We start from the raw sequence: 24,477 nt of genomic DNA, 5'->3' as shown, positions 1-24,477 counted from the left end.
GCTGGGAGAGGTGGTACCTAGGGCTTCCCAGCACTCACCAGGGTGGGCAAACCCAGATCTAAGGCAAGTACAAGGTCATGCTCACGCCTTGTCCTTGGTTCCTAGTAGACCACCAGCCAATGTTGGCAATCAGAATTATTGAATAGACTTCTCAAATGTTCCATTATACATTTAATCACATCCTGTAGAAGCAGCAAGTGTTCTCATAATGGATCAGTGAGCTACAGATCACACTTTAACCCTTTAGGGTTGGCATTTGATGAATCATCTACAAGAGTGATTAGGCATCTAGTTGGTGTCTGATGGTGGCAATGTGCATGTTCTGGGTTTTTTTAAGAGGAGAACCCTGGGGTGCTACATTTCCTGGTACAGGGTGCCTGAAGCTGGGGTCACAGATCATCCCCAGCTACCTTCAGGATGTCATCAGGCCAGGGGCTTGTTGTTTATGGCCCAAGAGATGCAAAATAAGAGCCCTTCTGGACTCAAAACCAAAGTCTTAAACCAGATTTAACTCTTCTTAGAAGGGCAGGCTATCTTTAAGCTAAAGACATGGTAAACTGTTCCCTTTCTCTGAACTCGGAGAAAAAGAAAGCATGTAATTTTGGAAGTAGTTTCCGTAAATTAAAAAAAAAAATCTTAAAATTCAAAGTTGATATATTCATTCAAAAAAATAAAATTTTGTATTTTAACCTAATGGATTAAATTACCACAAAACATTTCCGCATATTTTCTAAAAGGGGATTTTGGTGTGAACACATAACACATTTTATTTACATCTTTGAAGTAAAACAACCAAGGAAAATCCATTTTTCTAACAGAGATTTGAGACATAGGGAAAAAATGAAATAGCCACATCTATACCTATCATGGGTTGAACTGTGTCCCCCAAAAGATATGTTCAAGTCCTAACCCCACACCCAGTCCCTGTGAATGTAATCTTATTTGGAAAGAGGGTCACTGCAGATGTAATCAAGTTAAGATGAGGTCACACTGGATTAAGCTGGGCCCCAATCCAACGACTGGTGTCCTTACACGAAGAAGGAAATGTGGGCACAGGGAGAACAGCATGTGACGAAGGAGGAGACTGGAGTGATGCATCTACAAGACAAGGGATGCCCAGGATTGCAGCAACCACCGGGAAGTTAGGAAGAAGGCGGAAGGATCCTCCCCTCCTGAGCCTTCAGAGAGACACGGCCCTGCCCGCACCTTGATTTCAGACTCCTGGCCTCCAAAACTGTGAGAAAATAAATTTCTGTTGTTTAAGCCACCCATTTTGTGGTAATTTGTTACTGCAGCCCTAGAAAACTAAAATAACATTGCTGCTATCTGCATAGAAAGCTGCCTTTGGTTTCTATTGTCCACTGCCAGGCTCCTTGGCTTCCCTCTCAGTCAGGAAGAGTAAGTCCAGCTCTGTAGCCTATAAAGAAACTCAGCTTCTTGCTTCAAATGGAGCCTCTACGTGAATTCCACAGGCATCTCTGCCCACTGCTGTTGTCCCAAGAGTGCCCATGGATGGGCTGTGCACAGCACCCACACGCTTGCATGGACTTCTCTCCACAGGAAAATCAGGGTATTCACTTCTCCCACTTTGGAAGCAGCCTCAAACACAGATGAGCTCTTTCCAGTAAGCATTATATTTGGTGCTGGGAAGAGATAGTAGATGAGTTTTCTTGGAAGTTTTAAGAGTCTTGGGTAACTAGGATTTCCGTAGTTTTATATTAATGATAAGAATAGCAATAATAATAGCTAACACTTGTGTCCTTACTTTGGGCCAGGCACTGTGAGAAGTGCTTCCTGTGCTCATTTAATCCTCACACCTTGGAGGTAGGACTATCATTTATCCCCATCTTACTGAAGAGGAATCCAAGGTTCGGACATGTGACCCAAAGTCTGATTTCCAAGCCTGAATTCCTAGCAAATTGCCATCTGTCCTCTCCAATGGAAAATGCCCTCCCTTTCTCCTTTGCAGCTCCGGGCAGAGTCTAGTTTTACCTGGTCACGAATACAGCGGCATCCACGGGGGGCGTATCGTCCTTGCCTCCTGGAACCTGATTGTTGCCGAGGTACCGTGCGCCTCCATACTCCTCATTCTGCCAGTGACAGAAGCTCTCCAGGGACCGCTCACCATGATGCCCAATGGACAATTTGGCCTAAAAGAAATCAGGGGGGCAGTTACAGAAGCAAATGCCCAGGGAAGCCAGAGTTCATGCTCAGACCACAGTGTGGATGTTAAGGTGGAGACAGTTGCTCGCCGGGGCGTCATTCAATGTCACCTGCCCACAATGCTGGTAGGAAGATGCAGAGACCCAGAGAGAGGCCATCAGGGGCCTTATCTATAAGTTCGAATGAAGACTATGTCATTAAAGAAAAGCTTTCTTCTTTTTGGCAAACTGAACAGCATACCCAACGTTCTCACATTCACTGCTTAACTCTGCAGGTAACACTTTCATAAGGAAATGCACTCAATCAAAAGACCAGAAAATGATGCTACAGGGCACCCAAATTTGGCCTGAAGCTCAGGTATAGCTCCAGAAGAGTAGCCATGATTCCAAAGACCTCACCATCAACTTTGCACCCATGAAACATGCGGGAGTGAAGGAGGGAGGCACACAGGCCCACTGCTTAGGGTTCCCCTGAGATTCTGAGCAGATTAACTGCACACCAAGCCTCCAGTAACAGCACCTGTCCTCCTCGCACCAGGCATCGCTGGTCCCTGGCCCAGGGCACAGTGTTGCCATCTGCAAAGCCAGGGAAGGAGGATAAAATACAACACTTGGACTCCTCCTCAGCACTCAACAGCAACTAGGAAGCCTGGAGACCAGTTACATTTTCCATTACTGTGCTGATGGGGACTTACAGGACGCTGTCGTAGCAGGACAAGCTTGGTAACTTGAATGTTAACTTTAATTCCAAGGCTCTGGTGCTGAAACATATTGAATACCTGTCAAGAGAGAAAAAAAAGAAATAGATAGAGATATAAATACAAAAATAAAAACAACAACAACAGCGGTATCCTGGATGGGATCCTGGAACAAAGAAAATATAGTAGGTGAAAACTAAGGACATCTGCACAAACTATGGACTTGAGTTAATAACAATGTAACAATATTGGTCCATTAGTTATAACAAACATACCATACTAATGTAAAATGTCAATAATAGGGGGAATTGTGTATGGGAACTCTCTGTACTACCTGTTCAATTTTCCTATAAATCTAAAACACAAAATATAAATGAATAAAATATAAATGTATTTATTTATAAAATGAAATATAAATTCTATTCATTAAAAATTATATTAATTAAAAAAAATTTTTTAAACTGTGTTCTTGCAGTACAAAATAATCTAAAGAGTAATTATATGAAATTCAAATTTCAATGTTCATAATAAAGTCTTATTGGAACAAAAAAATACATATATGTGAGATATATAGCCCAGATTTTATTTAAAAGGCCTTCTGAGTCCAAAAAACTCCCATAAATATAAATTCCTCAAGAGAAACAAGTAAAACAGAAAACTCTGGAATCACACACACGTGTGCATACAAACATATACATGCAAAGATAAACTGGAAATCAGTTGGTTGAAAAAAATGTATAGGACAGGTGATTTTGAAAAACAGAAATGGATGTCTGCTGATTCTGGTGTTTCCTGCGGGAAGGTGAAGGGGCTCTTTATGAAAGGATGGGGGAGGTCCATGCCTGTGGCCATCTGTCACGTGTCAACTTGTATCTTCTCTAACCCTCATCACAACCCGTCAAGGTTGGTGTCTCCACCAAACTCGACTCAGTGACATAAAGCCACCAGCTCAAGACCCGCTGCCAGTCAACTATGACTACAATCCATATCCAGATTGTCCAGCCAAAAAGGCCATATTCCTTTTTTCCCTGAATTTGTCATTCTAACCAAAGTTTGTCAGTGAGATAAAGTTATAGTAACAGAAAAGGATATGCCCCTCTCAGTTTTGCACCTCTTGTTGGTAGAACTTAATTATAAGGATCTCAACATCAAGAAATCAAAGGATTCAAGGAGAAGAGAGATAGGAAAACTCAAGTAAGGCAAAGGAATGAAAGGTGACGTAGACAGAAGAGAACCATAGGATTTGAGGATCCCCAGATCATTACGATCCTCCTGAGTTCCTTCTCAGGAGACAGCAGGATTCAGGGAGGTACAATGGAGTAGGTGATGAGGGTAGTAGTGTAAGATATAGAGGGAAGAGATAAGAATCTTTTAAATATTCGCTTTTCTTTTTTTTTGTTTTGTTTTTTTGTAGTACGCGGGCCTCTCACTGTTGTGGCCTCTCCCGTTGCGGAGCACAGGCTCCGGACGCACAGGCTCAGCGGCCATGGCTCACGGGCCCAGCCACTCCGCGGCACGTGGGATCTTCCCAGACTGGGGCACGAATCCGTGTCCCCTGCATCGGCAGGCGGACTCTCAACCACTGCGCCACCAGGGAAGCCCCCTTTTCTTTTTAAATTGGGAAAATATTTTGTTTCATTATGTCTTTTTCTTCAGTGTTATTGATATATAATTGATATACAACATTGTATTAGGCTCAGGTATACAACATGATTATATATATTATACTATATATCACACTATATATAATATATACATATCTCAAAATGATTACCACAATAAGTTGTTAACATCCATCACCTCACATAATTACAATTGTTTTTCTTGTGAAATAACTTTTAAGACCTACTCTCTTAGCAACTTTCAAATATACCATACAGTACTGTTAACTATAGTCACCACGCTGTATCTTACATCTCCAGACCTTATTTATCTTACAAATAAAAGCTTGTACCTTTTGACCACCTCTACCCCTACCCCCCACCTCTGGGAACCACCAATCTGTTTTCTGTATCTATGAGTTCAGGTTTTTTAGATTCCACATATAAGTGAAATCATACGGTGTTTGTTTTTCTCTGTCTAACTTATTTCACTTGGTTTTGAATATGCTTTTTTTTCCTGACAGGCATAATCCAGAGGGAGAATTTTCTAGCAGGGGCATTAAAATTTTCTCTCCAGTACATCAGCAGCAACATAAAGCAATGACCACAGCCAACAGCGTGGCCACAGTTAATTCAGGCCATGTGAAGCTGGACACGGCGTCGGGCACACAAGCGGCAGAAGCCAGGCACGCACAGTGCTTGAGCATCTGTGTGACAAAGGAATTAGCTGTGTCAGTGCTTGGATTTTTCTCTTTGAAAACTATTATTAAAGCAAAACAGAATCTTTGTGTAATTTAATATTCTTTCCCACAAGGAAAAATACAACATATTCAGTTCTTCTGCTCTCACTACCCCCTCCCAAAACTTTTTCTTTCCTCAAGGACAAAATTGCAGTCATTCTTTTTATACTAGACCATCTGTAGGCCAATTCTGAAGTCATACCTTAACTACCTATCCTTAAACCTGGGTGAAGAAGTTTTCCCTTCTTCACATAACTTTTTCCTTTTTTCTGAGAACCACCCAACGGCTGTAAATCAAATTTTTCCAGAAATATTCAGTCTTAGGATTGGGCCCAAACTGGAAAACCTCAATTCAAAACATGAAAACTAGAAAGAATGAAAACTTGAAATTATGAGAGAGAAAATTCAAGTCACACAGCGTTTCAAGGTGCAATCTAAACAATGCCTGTAACAGCAATGGCAGCCAAAGACATTAAAGAATATTGTGGGTTTAAAGCAATAACACAGGAAAGCAATTCTCAGTGATGTTCTGACACGCCCCCTGAAAGCAGCATAAAGAACAGAGCCTGAATGGAATGATGCAAGTTTCAGGAAGGACAAAGCTATAGAAACAAACTCCCTCGTCCCGCTCTCCGGCTGAGGACAGTTCTGCACATCCCATGTACCGTGACCCCAAAGGGCTCAGGTACTTTTCTTGGAGCAAATACACAAAAAATATGTGAGCTGGAGGGGGAGAAAAGCTTCATGCTCTAGAGGCTGGGACGGAGGGTGAGATGGGGAACTGTTGTTTAATGAGTGTAGAGTTTCCGTCTTGCCAGATGACAAAGTTCTAAGGTTTGATTGTACAACAATGTGAATATAATTAATGATACTGAACTGTACACTTAAAAATGACTATATGGTAAATCCTGTTATGTGTATTTTACCAAATTAAAACTTTTTCATTAATTAATTTAAGACGAGAAGCTTCATGCTCTGAACAACGTTCTCTAGTAAGCCTGCTAGAAGGTACCCCCCTTGATGTGTAACTGGGATGCCCACGTTCAGAAGAGCAGGCAGAAGCGACCACAGCTAAAGCACCTTGTCACCTGAGCAGACCACGCTCCCACAAAGCCCAGGAGAGTGCAGGGCCAGGCAGACACACAGGATCTCCCTCAAGGCCCAGTGCCGAGCCGGGCGAGCCGGGCGAGCCAGACGAGAATCTGACGACAGCCACAGAACACAAAGCAGCAGGCCTCAAAGACATGTAAGGAAGTCTCCCTGTTCTCCTCTGCCATGGAAATTCACACTCAGGAGAGTCTTGGAGGGAGGCAGCGGCCCCATGATGTTTAGGGAGACACCTGGATGGGCAGGGATCAGCACAACCAATTGTCTGGAAAGTCTGTCTCCTGTATCCAGCTCTGGCTGCATCCTGGCAAGTGTTCAGAGCCCCAGCTTCATTTGTCACATTTCCTTGGCAGCCTGGGGGCCAAGTGGGTGGACCCACTGCCAGCAGCACACTGCAGGGCTCCCCTGGCTGGGCAACAGGGGACACGGTCAGGGAGGGGTAGACAGGGACAGGTGATGGGGGCACGTGGGGAGGAGCTGTTCGCAATGCCAGGTGGGGTTTTCACATGAGCACCACCTACCTGGTGACTTAGGGCCTCCCCAGGGACAGATGGGAAGTGGAGGTGACTCCCTCACATCGCAGGCCGCACCCATCCAGACCCGCACCCTGGAGGGGGCTATATTCTCTAGGAGTCCCTCTGAGAGGGGTCCCTGAAGCAGCAGCACCAACATGGCCTGAGCACATTTTGGAAATGCATTCTGGAGCCCACCCCAGACCCCATGAATCGGAACCCGGTGGAGGGGGGTGGGCCCAGCCATCTGCATTCCACAAGGCCTCAGCAGCTTCCCATCATGGCCACTGGGGTGTGGGAACCAGTGAGCGCTCTAGCACTGCTGCTAGTTTCTCTGCTCACCAGAGAGGCTTGTTGTCTGTTTCACATGGTAATTGAGTCAAATTGATGTCATTTTTCCTCCAAACAGAACTTGCCTGGAGCGGCTCAGGTTTTCATTCCATTCTGTGGTTGTTAAGGAAGCTAAAAACAACCAAAGCTCTTTCAAGTGGTCCCATTTTCCAATTTGGCTGCCCAAACCCACGGCTTCTAGTGTCAGCACCACCTGTTTCCATCTGCAATTTGTTCTTTAAAATATTCCTGCTTCTGTGTCACCACCACCCCCAACCAAAGGAAAATAAAGTCACATACATAAAAAGGCACTACAGCATATTTGGAAAATCAACCAAAGCCCACTCAGGGCATCCACTGCGGCTTGCTGACAGCTCAGAGACACAGGTCTGGCTGAAGTTTCTCCCTCCACACATTTCTGCACAGGTGAGCGGATTGCTGGGAAACATAGCCCAGTGGGACTCTATACCCCTCTGAGCCAGGTGGAGGGATCTTTTAAAACACAAATCAGTGTATACCACTCTTCTACTTGACCCCTGCACAGCTTCCCCGTCGCACATGCAGTGAAGCCGGCTCTCCATGCCCTGACCCCTGAGGGGGAGGCCGGAGCACCTCTCACTGTGCCCCACCCTCCCCATCACCCACCAGGAATCACCTCTCCCTGTGCCTCCCAAATGCCAGACTGACTCCCACTGGCTGGCTCCTTATGTCAGTGTAATGCCTTCCCTTCTAAGTGGAGGGTCACTCATCACAGAGGTGTCCCTGACTGCCCCAGTCACTTGCTATCACCTGGATCTTTGCATAGCAGTTTATAAAATTTGCACACAAATCCCTGATTTGTGTGTTGAGTACTGCCTGTTGGTGCCACCACATGAGCTCCATGAGGATGGGACCTGTTGTGGTCCCTACTCGATCCCCAGTCCCTAGGAAGTCCCCAGCGCACATTAGGTACCCAATAAATATAACTGAATGGAATTAGTGAGTGCATCTCATTTTTTTTATGGTGGTAAAAAACATATAACATAAAATTTACCATCTTAACCATTTTTAAGTATACAGTTCAGTAGTGTTAAATACATTGTCATTATTGTGCTACCATCACCACCATCCACCTTCAGAGCTTTTTTATGTTCCCATACTGGACCTCTGCACCCATTAAACAACAACTTCTCATTCCCCTCTCCCCTCAGCCCCCAGCAACCACCACTACTTTCTGTCTCTATGAATTTGACTACTCTAGGCACCTCTTATGAGTGGACTCATACAGAACCTGTCTTTTTGTGATTGGCTTATTTCCTTAACATAATGTCCTCAAGGTTCATCTATGTCATAGCATGCATCAGTTTCTTTCCTTTTTAAAGTTGAATAATATTCTATTGTGTATATATGTACACATATATATTTTTGTTTATCCTTCAATGGACATTTGGGTTACTTCCTCCTTTTGTGAATTATTTGTGAATAATGCTGCCATGAACAAATATCTCTTGGAGACTCTGCTTTCAATTCATTTTGTGTATATACCCCAAAGTGGAACCACAGAATCATATGTCATGTGAGTGAACCTCTTTTATGCTTTGGTCTGTGTAGTGTCTGGACACTTTGCTGGGATTTTTAAAATTTCCTTTTCTCTTTTGGCTAAAGATGTTGTTTTCATTGGGGAAAGTTCCCCACTGGGTGAGCTCTGGAGAAAGGAAGGAACCCTCTTTCCACTGTAGAAACCAAAGCAGGTGGAAACTCACTCTGCCTGCCACAGAAGCCCTGGAGGGGCACTGGCAGTGGAGAGATGGTCCCAGGACACAACAGTGGCAGCAAGACTGCAGCCCATACTCCTGGCCGGAACTCAGCCTTGCTCTCTCCTGCTGCCTGGCCCCTCTCCCTTGAGTCTCCTGACCCTTACCCTCCCCCCAGTTCTGAGGCTGGTGACCCAGCCTTCCTTTTGATTCTGGGCTCCTCCGTATACGGCTCCAAAAACATGTTTCCTCTTCTGCTTCAGTTATCCCAGATCTAGTTTCTTCTGCTTATAATCAAAACCCCTGACTGATACAAAAACCAAGCTCACTGCTCTGTGATTTACAAAGCTCCTTTATTCCTTGTTTTAAAACGGGACCACTCTGCATGATGCTGGTAGGGGAACCACTGACCGAAACCGCCCATCCTGGCCAGGCACCACAGTAACCATCTACATGAGTTGTTTTACAACAGAAAGTCCTAGTAAGGAACATGGAACTAATAAGCCACCACCAACCTGAAGAATTCAGGAAAGGTCAAAAGGAGACGCCAGTCCATATGTCCTACCAACCTCCCAGAATCCTCCTCGCTGGAATCCATCTTGGCTGAGCGATGCACACACCACCAAGAAGCATCCTGAGTCAGAATGATTGGCCAGAGACCACCCGAAAACTAATCCCATCACCATAAAACCCGAGACTGCAAGCCATGTGGCAGAGCAGTCCTCCTGGGTTCCCTTACCCTCCTGCTCTCCACCCGGGTGCCCCTTCCCAATAAAGTCTCTTGCTTTGTTAGCACACATGTCTCCCTGGTCAATTCATTTCCAAGTGTTAGACAAGAGCCCACTCTTGGGCCCTAGAAGGGATCCCCCTTCCTGCAACAATGCCAGGGTTGTTTTAGTACTGGCTTCCATGCTTTACAAGTCCTCAAAAATGACCAAAGTGACTCTGCTCTCACAGCAGCCACTTCTTCTGTTGCTCTAAAGACTGATTTAACAGGGCTCAGAGGTGAAGTCGTTTGTAGCAGCCAAGCATGCTCTCAGAACAGTTCTTTCCCACCACGCTTGTTTTATCAGCTCCATCTTGATACCTCCTCCTTGAAGGACAAGATGTGAGAGGGGCTGAAGGGGACCACCCATAGCACAGTGGGCTGTGTGGGAGGTGTAAATATGTAATTGAATTTATGTAGAAACACTTTCTACCAGAGTTTAGGACACCACATCTGTGTGACATGCTTAGAATACAAAAGGCTTTTCAGAAGTAAATTAATTGAGGAATTAAAAAAGGAAAGCCAGTGTTTACACAACTTCAGCACTAAATCCTTTGCAAAGGATGTTAGAAAATGGCATTAGTCACTCATTTATGAGTTCACAGATGCCACAAAAATTTCTTGATCACCTGCACATGTACAAGGCACTGGGGAAATAACGACAAAGGTGTACACACAGTCCTACCTTGATGAGCTTACAGATGGTGCAAAGACAGTAAGCAGGGTGGGTTTTTAAAAATTCTGTTAAATATGCATAATATGAAATTTACATTTTTAAGTGTATGGTTTAGCGGCATTAAGTACACTCAGATTGTTGTGAAACAATCACTACTATCCATCTACAGAACTTTTTCATCTTCCTCAATTGAAATTCTGCAGCTATTAAACACTAATTCTCCATTCCCCATCCTGCTCTAGCCCCTGGCAACCACCATTCTACTTTCTGTCTCTATGAATTTAACTACTCCAGGCACTTCATTTGAGTGTAATCATACAGTATTTGTACAGTATTTATACTTTTGTGACTGGCTTATTTCATTTAACGTAATGTTCTCAAGGTTCATCCTTGTAGCATGTGTCAGAATTTCCTTCCTTTTTTAAGGCTGAATGATAGTTAATTAAGTGTATATATCACATTTCTGTCTACCTATTCATCCTTCAGTGAACACTGAGTTGCTTCCTCCTTTTGACTATTGTGAATAATGCTGCTATGAACATGGGTGTACAAGTTTCTGTTCATGACCCTGCTTTCACTTCTTTGGGGTATATACCCAGAAGTGGATCATATTAAAATTCTATTTTTTTAAGAACCATCATACTGTTTTCCAAAGGAGGTGCACCATTTTATGGTCCCAAGAACAGTACACAAGGGTGCCCATTTCTCCATATCCTTTGTCAACACCTGTTATTTTACAATTTTTTTTAGTAACAGCATTTTAATGAGAGTAACATAATATCTCATTGTCGTTTTGATTTGCATTTCCCTAATGATTAGTGACACTGAATATCTTTTCATATGATTACTGGCCATTTGTGTATCTTCTTTGGAGAAATGTCTATTCAAGTCCTTTGCCCATTTTAATATCAGGTTGTTTAGTTTTGTTGTTGTTGTCGAATTTTTGGTGTTCTCTATATATTCTGGATACTATCAGACATGTAATTTGCAAGTATTTTCTCCCATTTTTTGAGTTGCCTTTTTACTCTGTTTATAGTGTCCTTTGATGCATAAGTTTTAAAATTTGGTGAAGACCAATTTGTCTACTTTTTTCTTTTGTTGCCTGTGCCTTTGGTATAATATCCAAGAAATTATTGCCAAATCCAATGTCAGGAAGTTTTCCCCTATGTTTCCTTCTAGGATTTTTATAGTTTTAGCTCTTACATTCAGGTCTGTAACCCATTTTGAATTAATTTTTGTATATGATGTTAGGTAAGGGTCCAACTTCATCCTTTTGCATGTACATATCCAGTCTTCCCATCACCACTTGTTCAAAAGACTGTCACTTCCCCATTGAATGGTCTTTGTAGTCTTGCTGAAAAGCATTTGACCACATATGTCAGAGTATACTTCTGGGCTCTCTATTCGATTCCACTGGTCTATATGTTTGTCTTTATGCCAGTATCACAGTGTTTTGATTACTATACCTTTGTAGTAAATTTTGAAATCAGGAAATGAGTCTTCCAACTTTTTCTTTTCCAAGATTGTTTTGGCTATTCAGGGTCTCTCGAGATTCCATGCAAATTTTAGAATGAATTTCTCAATTTCTGCAAGGAAAAATGTTGTTAGCATTTTGCTAGTGACTGCATGAATCTGTACATTGCTTTGGGCAGTACTGACATCTTTATTATAAGACTACTAATCCATGAACATCAGTGTTTTTCCATTTATTTATGTCTTCTTTTTCTCCATCAATGTTTTGTAGATTTTAGTGTACAAGTTTTTCACCTCTTTAATTCCTAAGTATTTTATTCTTTTTGACACTATTGTAAATGGAATGGTTTTCTTAATTTCCTTTTCAGATTGTTCATTGTTAGTTACAGAAATGCAACTGATTTGTGTATACTGGTTTTGCACCCTGCTAATTTGCTGAATTATTTTATTAGTTCTAATTTTTGTGTGTAGGATTTCATGATTTTCTACATGGTTCATGCTATCTGTAAACATAGATAATTTTACTTCTTTCCTTTCCTTCCTTTTTCTTGATTAATTGCTCTGGCTAGGACTTCCAGTACTATGTTGGATAGAAGTAGTGAAAGTAAGCATCCTTGTCTTGTTCCTGATCTTAGAGGAGAAGTTTTCAATCTGTCACCGTTGAGTATTACATTCACTATGGGTTTTTCATATATGCCTTTTATAATGTTGAGGTAGCTTCCTTCTATTCCTAGTTTGTTGAGTGTTTTTTATCATGAAAGACAGATGAATTTTATCCAATGCTTTTTCAACATCACTTGAGACGATTATGTGATTTTTTGCTTCCTTCTGTTAATGTGGTATATTACACTGCTTGATTTTTGTATGTTGAACCATCCTTGCATTCTAGAAGTAAATCCCAGTTTGTCATGGTGCACAATATGATTCTGGTTTGCTAGTATTTTGTTGAGAATTTTTGTAATAATGTTCAAAAGGGAAATTGTTTTCTTATTCATAAGGAACTACAGTTTTCTTTTCTTGTAGTGTCTTTATCCGGCTTTGGTATGAGGGCAATGCTAGCTTCATAGAAAAGAGTTAGAAAGCATTTTCTCCTCTTCAGTTTTTTGGAAGAGTTTGAGGAGGATTGATTAATTAGTTCTCCTTTAAATGTACGGTATAATTCACCAGTTAAGCTGTCAGGTTCAGGGCTTTCCTTTGTCAGGAGGTTTCTGATTACTGATTCAATCTCCTTACTAGTTATAGGTCTATTCAGATTTTCTAGATCTTTGTGATTAAGTCTTGGTAAGCTCTGTGTTTCTATAGGTATTTGTCCAGTTCATCTAGGTTATCTGATCTGTGGGCATACAATGGTTCATAGTATTTTTTTTTGAATTTTTGAATTTTATTTATTTTTTTATACAGCAGGTCCTTATTAGTCATCAATTTTATACACATCAGTGTATACATGTCAATCCCAATTGCCGAATTCATACAGTATTCATTTATAATCCTTTTTGCTTCTATAGAATTGGTAGTCATATCCCCACTTTCATTTCTGATTTTAGTAATTCAAGTTTTTTTTAATTAATCAGTCTAGCTAAAGGTTTATCAATTTTGTTAATTTTTTTGAAAACTCAATTCTTGGTTTTGTTGATTTCTCTATTGTTTTTCTATTCTTTATTTTATTTATTTCTGCTCTAATCTTTATTATTTCCTTCCTTCTGCTAGCTTTGAGTTTAGTTTGCTCTTCTAGCTCTTTAAGGTGTGAAGTTAGGTTATTGATTTGAGATCCTTCTTTTAATGTAAGCATTTTACAGCTATACATTTCCTTCTGAGCACTGCTTTCACTGTTCCATAAGTTTCGGTATGTTGTGTTTTCATTTTAATTCAGCTTTATGTATTTTCTCATTTCCCCTGTAATTTCTCCCTTGACCCACTGGTTGTCTAAGAGTGTGTTGTTTAATTTCCACATATTTGTGAATTCTCCAGTTTTCCTTCTGTTACTGATTTCTAACTTAATCCCATTGTGGTTGGAGAAGATACTTTGTATGATATCTTTTAAATCTGATGAAACTTAATCTGTGAGCTAATATACAGTATATCCTGGAGCATGCCCCATGTGCATTTGAAAAAAAAAGTAATATCCTGCTGCTACTGGGTAGAGTGTTCTGTATATCTTGTTAGATCTAGTTGGCTTATTGTGTTGCTCAAGTCCTCTATATCCTTACTTATCTTCTGTCTAGTTTTCCTATCCACTACTGAGAGTGGGGGGTGGGGGCGGGGGTGAAGTCTCTAATTATTATTATAGAAAACTACATATTTCTCACTACAGTTCTACAAATTTTTGCTTCATATATTTTAATGATTTGTTATTAGGTACATAAATACTTGTAACTGTTATATCTTCTTCCTGTATTGAAACTTTTATTAATATACAGTATCCTTCTTTGTCTCTTGTAACTTTTTTTTACTAAAGTCTATCTTGTATCATATTAGTATAACCACTCATGATCTCTTATGGTTACTATCTGCATGGAATATCTTTTTCCATTCTTTTATTTTCAATTTATTTGTGTTTTTTGATATAAAGTGAGCCTCTTGTACACATTGGAGCATTTTTTTATATTCACTCTGCCAATCTGTCTTTTGACTGGAGAGTTTAATCCATACATTTAAGATAATTACTGACAAGGAGGGACTTACCTGTGCATTTTGCTATTTGTTTTCTATATGTTTTATAGCTTTTTTTTTGGGTCCCTCATTTCCTACATTACTGATTATTTTGCATGCTGAATTTTTTATGGTGAAACTTTTTAATTCCCTTCTCATTTCCTTTTATGTATATTTTATAGCTATTTTCTTTGTGGTTACTATGAGCATTACATTTAACATCCTAACGTTATATAGCACTCTGATTTTATACCAGCTTAAATTCAATAGCATACAAAAACTCCGCAGCAAGATGATTTTTAAAAAGGAAATAAATGTGGAATTATAAATCAAGATAAGAACCACCAAGTAAAAACCAGACTGCTATGATAAAGAAAACAGGTGGCCTTCTCAGAGGAGTCAGCAAGGAGGGCCCCTCTAAGGGGACATTTACACAGAGACCTAAAAGACAGAGGAGCTAGCCATGTATGAAGCGGGGTGAAGAACATTCCTGACAAAGAGTTACCACAAGTCAGAGAGGAGCTGGGGCCCCTGAGAAATGGTGGCCCACATGGCAGGAGTCTGTGCTAACGTGGAGAAAGGAATGAAGCCCAGGAGAAGCAGGCGGACCCCAGCCACACGGTCTGGGAGTGCAGAAGGGGAAGGATTTCCATATCCACAATGATGAAAGCCACAGAGAGTCTCAGAACTGCCTAGTGACAAGGTCCTAATCCTGTTGGAAGAATATCTTGCTGGCCATTCTACATCAAGGATTCAAGGGGGAAGAAAATGGAAGTGAGGAGCCCAGCAAGAAAACTCCTGCAGTTGTCGAGGTAAAAAATAATGGCAGTCAGTCCAGGGTGGAGATGGAGAGAAAAGGCAGATTTGAGATATGCTCATCACCTTGACAAGGTGGTACAGGGGTCCCTCAGCCCAGGTCTGAGTCCTCACCCTGCTAAGTACTCACTGGGTCTGCACCCTGTACTCCCCACAAGCCTCTCTTTCCTTTACTGTAAAATGAGAATGATGAAATCCACCAGGTATGAGGAGGAAGTGACATGAAATCAAGAAGCTTCCATTTGGACTGGTCAGTGCATCACAAACACCCTTCCTTCCTTCCTCTCAAACATGGGCCATTGGGCTACTGATTGACATAGATCTAATACACCACAACTATAAGATGCTATGAAAACTGTGAGCACTTGACACCAAATTCTCCCAGCTGTGGATGTGCTACAACACACATAGGTCCCGCAAGCCCCCTGGCCTGCCTTGGGGACAGGAACTTGTCTGTGTTTAGCTCCTGGGGTCAGAGTGGCACATAAGAGTTGAGTCGGTCCCCTGCCCACAGAGACCCAAGTGGGAGGGCAGGGAGGGGTGGGCGCCTGGACACTGGCACCAGATGATGCTGGAGAGAAACTGGTTGGAATAAAGGTGGCAACCACTCCAGCAGATTTCCTTCCAAATCCAGAGGAGCTAAGGAGACAGAGCTGTTTCAGTCCTACACAGCCACAGAAAACACTGTCCGACAGGAAAAAGAGGGGTTGGCTGGCCTCACCTTCCTGCTGGCTGCACCCGGGGGCCCTGTCTAATGATAGGGGTCCTTGGCCCAGCCACAATCCTTTCCCATCTGCCTGGCTTAAAGATGATCTTACTAACAGAAATCCCTTTTCTGAAACAGCCACAGGCAGGATAGAATTCTTTGGATTTTCTACACTAGAGTTTAAGAAATTGAAGGACGGTGATGACGGTGGAGGGCGGCCTTGTTTAAAGTAAGGTGCATTGTCTGAATGTAACTTGTTTTTAAATATGCTGAAGAGCGACCCACAGCTAGAGCAACAGAAACAGGTTGCCAGTAGCGAGAGTCTGTAAGTGGATCAGACACTCTGCTTTCATTTGCTTTCTGGCCTCATCAGACTGGCCAAGAAACTCCAAGGGCAGATGACTGAAGGGCTAAGTGTCAGTGTACAAATGCCACATGCCCTTCACCAAAGTGCCACTGCTCTTATTAGGTAGGCCTCATTAAGAAACATGTAAATCCAAAATTAATGTGATTGGCCCCAGATTTGCCCTCAGCAGCGGGATCTGGAGCCTCCAACATCATAGTACCAGCAGCTGAAGAGGACTGAAGAGGGTCAAATTAAAGCCAAGCATCACCACCACTCAGCCCCTGTAGTTCAGTCCTTACAGCCCATGGCTCGTGGGGAGAACAATGTTCCCACGTACAACCCCTCTCCCAGCCTGTGATAAAATAGCTGCCCTTGTCCAGATGATAAAATTAGGAAAGCAAACGCCAAACTAGGAGCTTTGCCTTATTATTACTTTAGTTGTTGTAATGAATGTTTATTCTTTGGACTTGTGCCCTGGACAAAAAATATAAATGAGATAAAATTACCTACAGGTGAAAGAGTCTGGTGCCAAGCCAGGCCCCAGCAGCCCACTCCTGGGCTTTCTCTGGGCAACTACAGCATTAATCAGCCACTGGGGAGACCTGGGCTTGTGCAAATGTGGAACTCAGAAATATTTCTCAAATCAGGGACAAGAACCATTAAAAGTTAACAGAAGCAATTCCACTTCTGGGTCCATACCCAAAAGAAGTGAAAGCAGGGACTGAGATAGACTGTACACCATGGTCACAGCAGCATTGTGCACAGAGCCTTAGGAGGAGGCAACCCGAATGTTCATCCATGGATGAAGAGACAAACAAAATGTAGTCTGTCCACACAGTGGAATATTATGCAGCCAAAAGGAAGGAGATTCTGACACCTGCTAAAACATGGACCAACCTGGAGGACATCATGCTGAGTGAAATAAACTAGTCACAAAAGAACAAATACTGTGTGACTCCACTTATATAAAGTCCCTAGAGTTGTCAAATTCATAGAGACAGAAAGTAGAAGGTTGGTTGTCAGGGGCTGGGTGAGGGGAGAATGGGCTGTTAGTGTTTAATGTGTACAGAGTTTCAGTTTTGCAAAACAAAAAGAATTCTGGGGATGAATGGTGATGATGGCTGTACAACAATGTGAATGTACCTAAATGTCATAGAACTGAAGACTTAAAGGTGGGTGAGAGAGAAAATTTTACGGTATGTATTTTTTAACCACAAGTTTTAAAAATCTGAAGAAAGAAAGAGAAAGGAAGGAAGGAAAGAAGCGAGAGGAAGGAAGGAAGGGAGGGAGGGAGGGAGGGAGGGAGGGAGGGAGGGAGCGAGGGAGGGGGAAAAGAAGGAGGGAGGGAGGAAGGAAAGAAGTTAATGGAACTCCCAGAGTTGATGACTTTGAAAGGGAGGGTGACCAAGTGCCTCATGTTGTGCTCATGTCTTGAAAACAGATAAGTCCTGGATCAGTCCCACAGGGGGTCCACATCTCCATTTGCTTTTCAGAAAAGCCCATCCTATAGGGAGGTCTGCGGGTCCAAACAGCAACTCACCTTAAAGACTCTAATCTCCACGCACCACCAAAGCAGCCTCAGCTTTAGAGCACGGCCTGTCTGAGGGCGTGTGGACCAGACAGATGGAATTTCCTGCAAATTGATACGTGTCCCGAAAGCAAGCACTGGCAAGTCACCCTGACAGAGGTCAAAGTACCAGAGCCTTGTCTTCACAGGGGCCAGGACTGCCATGAGGCTCACCACCCCCATTAGCCCAGGGTGGGGTTCACGACCATATATTTCCCTGTGGCCAGTTATAGACAGGCTTGGCCTGATGGTCACAGCCCCACCAGTGACTTCCTGTGTGACCTTGGCGATGTCTCTAGCCTCCCTGCTCTTGGGCTGCCTTCAGCCATCTCTCACCCCCAGCAGCACAGCCCAGGGACTGGCCTTCTCTTCTCACTCTCTTTCCATGAGCCTTACGTGCCTTCGCAGCCAGGCACAAGGCCCTCGGGGTGGCTAAGCCCCTGCCTCGCTACTCTTCCTGCAGGGGGAGTCAGCTCAGAGCGGTTCTGACACTGCCAGCCAGCTCTGTGCTCAGAGCAGGAGTCCTGGTCCAGGCCTGTCTGGGCCTAAACCCCACACTTGTAATCCCTGACCCCTTTCCCTCTCCAAAGTCCTCCTTGACCCTGATTCCACCTAGCGAGGCTCTTTTCTCTTCTCCCTCAGCCAAGATCTTCTGCGATGCTGTTTCTACTTCTTCACTTCCTAGTCTCATTTCAGTTTGCCCCTACCCAGCTGCCACCCCCAACAATTCCGAAAGCTATCCCTTCGGGGACCCGGCTGCAGCATCTGGCATTGTTAACCACTCCCTTCCTGCACCTCTCACCTCTTTCCTTAGGGACAACCTCTGCCCAGTCTGTCTGCCCTTCTGCCAGCTCCCCATCCTCTGCCTGCCCCCCTGGGACTGGCATTCCACTGGGCCATCTGTGGGCAGCTTCTCTTCTCCCCGATGTGCTCCACCTGGACATGGCTGGCCACGCCAACAGCTGCAGCTCCCAGCTGTGTGCCGATCAGCCCCAGTCCCTACTTCCAGCCAGGCCCTCCATCCTGAGCTCCCGTGGGGAACTCGAAGCCAGGCTGTCCAGACTAGAACTCCTCGCTGTGTCCCCAAATGCTCTCTTCCTTCTTTTCCCATCCAGTGGCCCACCATCCACCCAGCCACCCAGGTTATAGCCCAGGGGTCCCCTGGATTTCTCTCGCCTCCTCCTCCTGCCTCTTCAAGCCAGGCACCAAGTCCTGTGGGTCTTTCCTCCCAGCACATCCTCCTCTCTGCATGAATGTCTCCTCCATCTCCACTCCTGCCCCTTAGTTCACACCCTCTCTCCTCACACACTCCATTCCCAGTGCTCCTTCTTGCCCTTCTCACTCCAATCCACGCAAGTGCAGCTGCTGGGGTTGCTCTTCCAAACCTCGCTCCAGACATGTTTCTCCCCTCCCCGTCGGCGGCTCCGCTCCTAGGGATGCCTTACCCCCCGCCAACATCCTGACCCTATGCACGTCCCCACATTAAGGCTGCTCCACTCCCTACTGCAGCCACATCACACCACCTGCCCTCCCCCAGATGCAGCTCCTGCGGCATCCCCTGCATGACCTGCCACCGCTCCCCCATCTGGCAAACACAGTTGAAGGGTCAGCTCTTTCATGAAGCCTCCATGCTGTGGGGTGATCACTCCCCAGCCCTCCACCCAGCCCCCAATGCTCCCTGCAGAGATGTCTACTGAAACACAGACACTCCACCCATCTGTGACACCACTGCCTCCTGAGGGAAGGACCAGGTCTTTTGGCATTTGTCCCCCCAGCAACTAACACAATGCCAGGAGGTCTTCAAAAATGCTTGTTAGGAGAGTGGATAGATGGGTGGAGTTGGGATGCACACAAACATCCTTCTGTGCAAACAACCACCTGCATCTAAAATCTGAGGCATGAGGTCCCTCCCCAACCTACTCACCAAGTGAAGGTCTCCCTCACTCCTCATTCAACAAATCAGATGTAGACATAGGTTGCTTCCTTGGTTCCCTCAACTAGATAATCTCTCTTCCTTGCGCACGACAAGCTCTGTTTTATATTAAAGTCTGATCTTGATTCCTCCTATGAGACTGTTGGCTCCTTAGATCAGGGACTGACTTAGCGTTGCATCCCCTTGGAGGGGCATTTACCCATAGAAAGGGTCTTGGGAGGCCTCTGGTGAGGAGTGCAGACAGACTCCCATCACTGAGCAGACTCGGGCGCTGACCCCACACCAGCCCAGGCTGGCGAGTCAGGCCTCTCCCTGGGGGCACCTCCCAGCCCCCTGCACTCCATGTTGCCCAGGGGTCACAAGGCTGTGTATGTCCCCATCCCTCCCCGCCAGGAGAAGATGGCCAGCACCCACATGCAGAGTGCTCGTCCAAGAGGAAGCAAAACCCCTGGTCAGGTGCTGGTCCCGGACTCACCATGTTCATAACAGTGAGGATGAACCTCTGGGCGGCCTCGGCCCCATGGTACTGCACCATGTCAGCATCGGCCACCACCAGCGTCTCCACTGTGTGCTCGGTGGTCAGCCGGATGGCATTCCTCCGCTCCCGCCAGTCTCGTGATGGCCAGCCCCTCCTCGGCTTCTTCTTTTCTAGAAAACAATAGAGACATCTGTGCAGCCCTTTAGTGTATTGGCTTCCTGTCCACTCAGTGAACAGGCCTTCCATCAAGCCTCCCCAAGAGAATGGTCAGTCTTCCCCGGCCAGTGGCCAGGCCCAGCGTCCATTGCCCTCTGCTGCCGAGGCTGAGCCTGCATGCCTGGGGGCCAGATGTCACGAGGGTCACACCCACCCACTGTGGCAGCGATGGGGCAGATGGGGCCAAAGAGTACAGAATAGAAAACCTGTCCCTGCAGGGAACAGGGAGAACAGCACAGTCTGTGGAGGAAAAGGAAGCCTGGGCCCAGCGGGTAGGGTTAATGATACAGACCCCCAGGCTTTCTGAAAGCACCATGACCCACTGCTGGGCCAATGAGCAGGGGCCTGGAAGAGGGCAGTCCAGAGACCACGCTGAGAGTCACAAATAAGGAGCTACAAACTTTAGCAGGCACAAAAGCAGTATTTCAAAAAAAACAGGACACACACATCCAGGCCAAGATTGGAGTTTGTTCTTTCCTTACCACAGGGAAGGTATTAGTAAACAGTAAGTAATTCTCCACTGACTTCCCTCAGATTAACTGATTTCCTAGAAGATCTTACTTGCTAAACAGCTATGGTCATTATTTTGAGCCCACGTCAGGATGTCTGGACGCTCAAAGCTGCCATGTGAGGACTGACACACAGATTTGTGGGTGCAAACGCCTCTGACTAACATCAAAGGTTGATATGAATAACGTGCACTTTCAGAATCCGAATGTGAATAGAAAGGCAGTTCCTTAATTTGATAGCGATTTTTTCCATCTTTATACCAGCTCACACGGAAGCCAGCTCTGCTACAACTTCCATGCAGTAAACCCAACCCTCATACAGTGACCCAATCATTCCAGAACCAAAGATGCATACTATAAGAAAAAACTGAACTATGGGTCATAGTGTACAAACAAGAATAGTCCGTGCAGTGAGACAAACTGAAAAACAACCTAAAATCCAACCACAGAGAAAGCCAACAATGGTAAAACAGCAGGCAGCCATGAAAAGTACAACTGTGAAGATTATTTAGTGATGTAGAGAGAAGCAGATATAAATCTATATATATGTCTTGTCAACCTGCAGGGTGGTTCCCTCCTCCCCAAAGCCAGGCCCACCTCCCATGGAGACTTCCAGGCCTCAGGAATCGAATTCGGGAAGGCAGGGTCTATTCTAAGTTAAAAGGTAAGGTGTCAGATGGTACTGCCTTTGTACATGGCCAAAATGAAAGAGGCCCCTCTTTGAGGATCTCTCTCTGGACCTACACCCATATTCACCAACGGGTCGTCTCGGAACACGAGGAAGGTGGACCATGGGTGACCTCCAAATCCTGGGCTCAGCATGCCTGCCAGGTGCTCACTGCCTGGATCAGGCCAACCTGTCCATCTTGGAATTTGTGATGAGCCATGTCAGCCACATTTTAAAGCAGCAGAACTAAAGGGCCACCCAAGCAGGAGCTTTGCTATAATGAGCTCACCCACATTCTCCCAGGCGACCACAAGCCAAACTGTGCCTCAGCTCCTCCCAAAGTTGGGATTTATTGCCCATCTCTCAGCATCCCAACTCATGAACTCCTCTGCAGCTCTTCCCCACACTGGCTGCTTGTTTTCACACCATGTCTATATTTTCTGGTTCCTGTATGAAAAGAGCTGCATTTTTAGCAGGGTCTAAAGGATGCACTACTGACATTTCTCTGGAAGATGGCGAGCTTAAACACGTAAGAGGGGAGTACTAAGAAAGGTAGCCCAGCACTCGCCACCAGAGGAGCAGATCACCCCCTGGACATTTCACACATCAAAATGATGCACTGGGCATCACCCTTTCAAGTAGAAACAAACAAGACCTGCCCCTCCCTCCCTGATGGACCTTGGAGAGCTAATAAACAGGGTATCATAAAGGGTAAAATGCTGCATGTTAACATATGCCCAGAACACTCAGTCACAGGTAAAACACAACAGTCAGGTGCTCTGTGGTTTTTAAAGGGTTTGCACTACAACTACCTCATCTGTCCCTTTCACTGCCCCCAGCCCCAGGCCCAGCAAATGCTGTGAAATAAACACTCACTGAATGAATGTATACTTGAGTGAGTGAATGAATGAATACATGGATGAATGAGAGAGTGAAATCCCTCTTTCCCACAAAGCTGAAGTCAAGCACTGGGCAGGGGTAAATTCGGCCCTAGAACTCAGGCTTCACCCAGCAGCTCTGACTCTCCCGCTTGCATTGGCTTTGGGTGCGAACATGCTCCTCGCTGTTGTCTGAACTTAAAACATGGGGATGGGAAAGGCCACAGAAAACTCAGCGGGAAAGGATGCTGTATACCAACTTGGCTGCTGCAGGGCCTGACCAGGAGAAGCAGCCTTCAGTGACGGCTCCTTCCGCTCAGATGGCCTCCACTCGCACCAGGCCCTTGAGCAACAGCAGCAACTACACAGCCAGCTCCCGGGCCATGTGTGCTCTTACCTGAGCCCCCCTCACCAAGGACTGCTAACTGGGGCTGTCACGTCACAACCACGCTAGGCTGGCTGGTGACCCCCACATACCCCAGGGCTCTGTTCTGTCCCAAGCACAAGAGGAGAGGCCCCAAGCCTCGATTCAGAGCCCCACTGCTAGGTGCGTTTCAGGAGATCAAAATTTTTCAGATTTCAAAAGGCAATGCGGTGCCCGGGCCACATACTGAATACCCACTCCAGTGAAGTCTAGGGCAACAAGCCCTCATCAAAGGCACCACTCTTTCTGCAGTGAAACAATAAAGATGCTCAACAGTCTGTCCAAAAGCCTGGATTGGGTAATAGCAGGTAAGAGACCGAGGACCTGCATTCCCTATCCCTGCAGGTGGGAACAGGGGTGGAAGGGGAGGGAAGCTCACCCTCCTCTTCTCTCCCTGCTCCCAGCAACACCTCCACCAGCAAAGCTCTAGAGCCATCACTTCTGATGGTTCTTCCTTTCCTACAGGGAAAACCGAATCATAATCTATTTTCACTTTTAATTCCATGAACTGCATAAATATACCCTAATAAACAAAGTTTCATCAATACAAATATTCACAGATTATAAGCATATTGAAAAGCAAGAAGAAAAACACCAATTTCATAATAACATGGGTGCTGGATTTAGACCTCACAGGAGAAGTCAAAGTTCAGGCCAGGCAGGCGTGCAGCCACCTGGGGGCCCTCCAAGCTCACTCGGTCATTAGCTGTCTCCCTCCACTGTGGGAACAAGGGAGGCGGCCCTCACCCCACTGATGAGGACAGACCACAACCTGCAAGGCCCCAGGCCCTCTCCTGTTGTCACAGACACTGGGGATCATTCCCAAGTCCAGCCCAGCAGTTTCTTTTGCCAGCACATTGCTGGGGTTTGGTGCTGACTTGGTAGATTTTCAATCTCTGGCTTCATATTTTTCTTACATTTATTTTCCTTTTGCCTCAATTATCCATTAAAAAGAAAACTGTGTGTGTTTATGCAAGTTACCCTGAATCTTGTTTGGAACAAGATGCGGGAGAGAAAAAGACAAGGAAGAAAACAATGGCATTCTAAATGTTGTACTTTTAGCATATTCAAATTATATATTACTTATTCTAAGAGTTTGGAGACTGATGAAAATGCTGAGCAAATACATAATTTCCTGTAGTTGTTAGTTCTGCTCTTGGTAAAGTAAAAAATAAGCTCAGTTATGAACTGCCAAGCTCTATATAGTATAGATATTTCTTTAGTTTAACAACAATAGAGTATTTAGGTATTCACTAGGGAAAACCAATGCATAAATCACAAAATATTTGGTATGAGAGTTCAAACGGCAGAAGCCAGCCCTGAAATTACTCTACGTCCCGCTGCACAAGGAGGATCCTTGCATGTCTGATTCTATAATGTCATCACCAGAGAAGACCTCAGGTTACTCTTTGTGCCAAAGGAGCACTGCCAGCTGCAGAAGCAAATTAGAGGGAAAGCAGACATGGTGGAGGAAGTGGAGACAGCTTCCC

At 44.7% G+C, this 24,477-nt stretch overlaps 1 protein-coding gene across 2 annotated transcripts in view; it reads right to left on the bottom strand.

The window, feature by feature from the left end:
* Window positions 1–24,477, bottom strand: part of ADAMTS17 (ADAM metallopeptidase with thrombospondin type 1 motif 17) — a gene marked incomplete at both ends in the record, with an annotated part of 352,152 nt that overhangs the window by 255,031 nt on the left and 72,644 nt on the right. For both annotated transcript variants that reach the window (XM_082841528.1, XM_082841529.1), the window contains 3 exons: window positions 1,993–2,150; window positions 2,858–2,941; window positions 20,291–20,463. In XM_082841528.1, coding sequence (XP_082697654.1) covers window positions 1,993–2,150; window positions 2,858–2,941; window positions 20,291–20,463 — 415 coding nt within the window. The remainder of the gene's footprint in view (window positions 1–1,992; window positions 2,151–2,857; window positions 2,942–20,290; window positions 20,464–24,477) is intronic.

Source organism: Leucopleurus acutus, assembly GCF_964270905.1.
Source record: "Leucopleurus acutus genome assembly, chromosome: 1".
Taxonomy (NCBI): domain Eukaryota; kingdom Metazoa; phylum Chordata; class Mammalia; order Artiodactyla; family Delphinidae; genus Leucopleurus; species Leucopleurus acutus.
The sequence above is the reverse complement of the archived record's forward strand: the minus strand, read 5'-3'. Positions and strand labels throughout refer to the sequence as shown.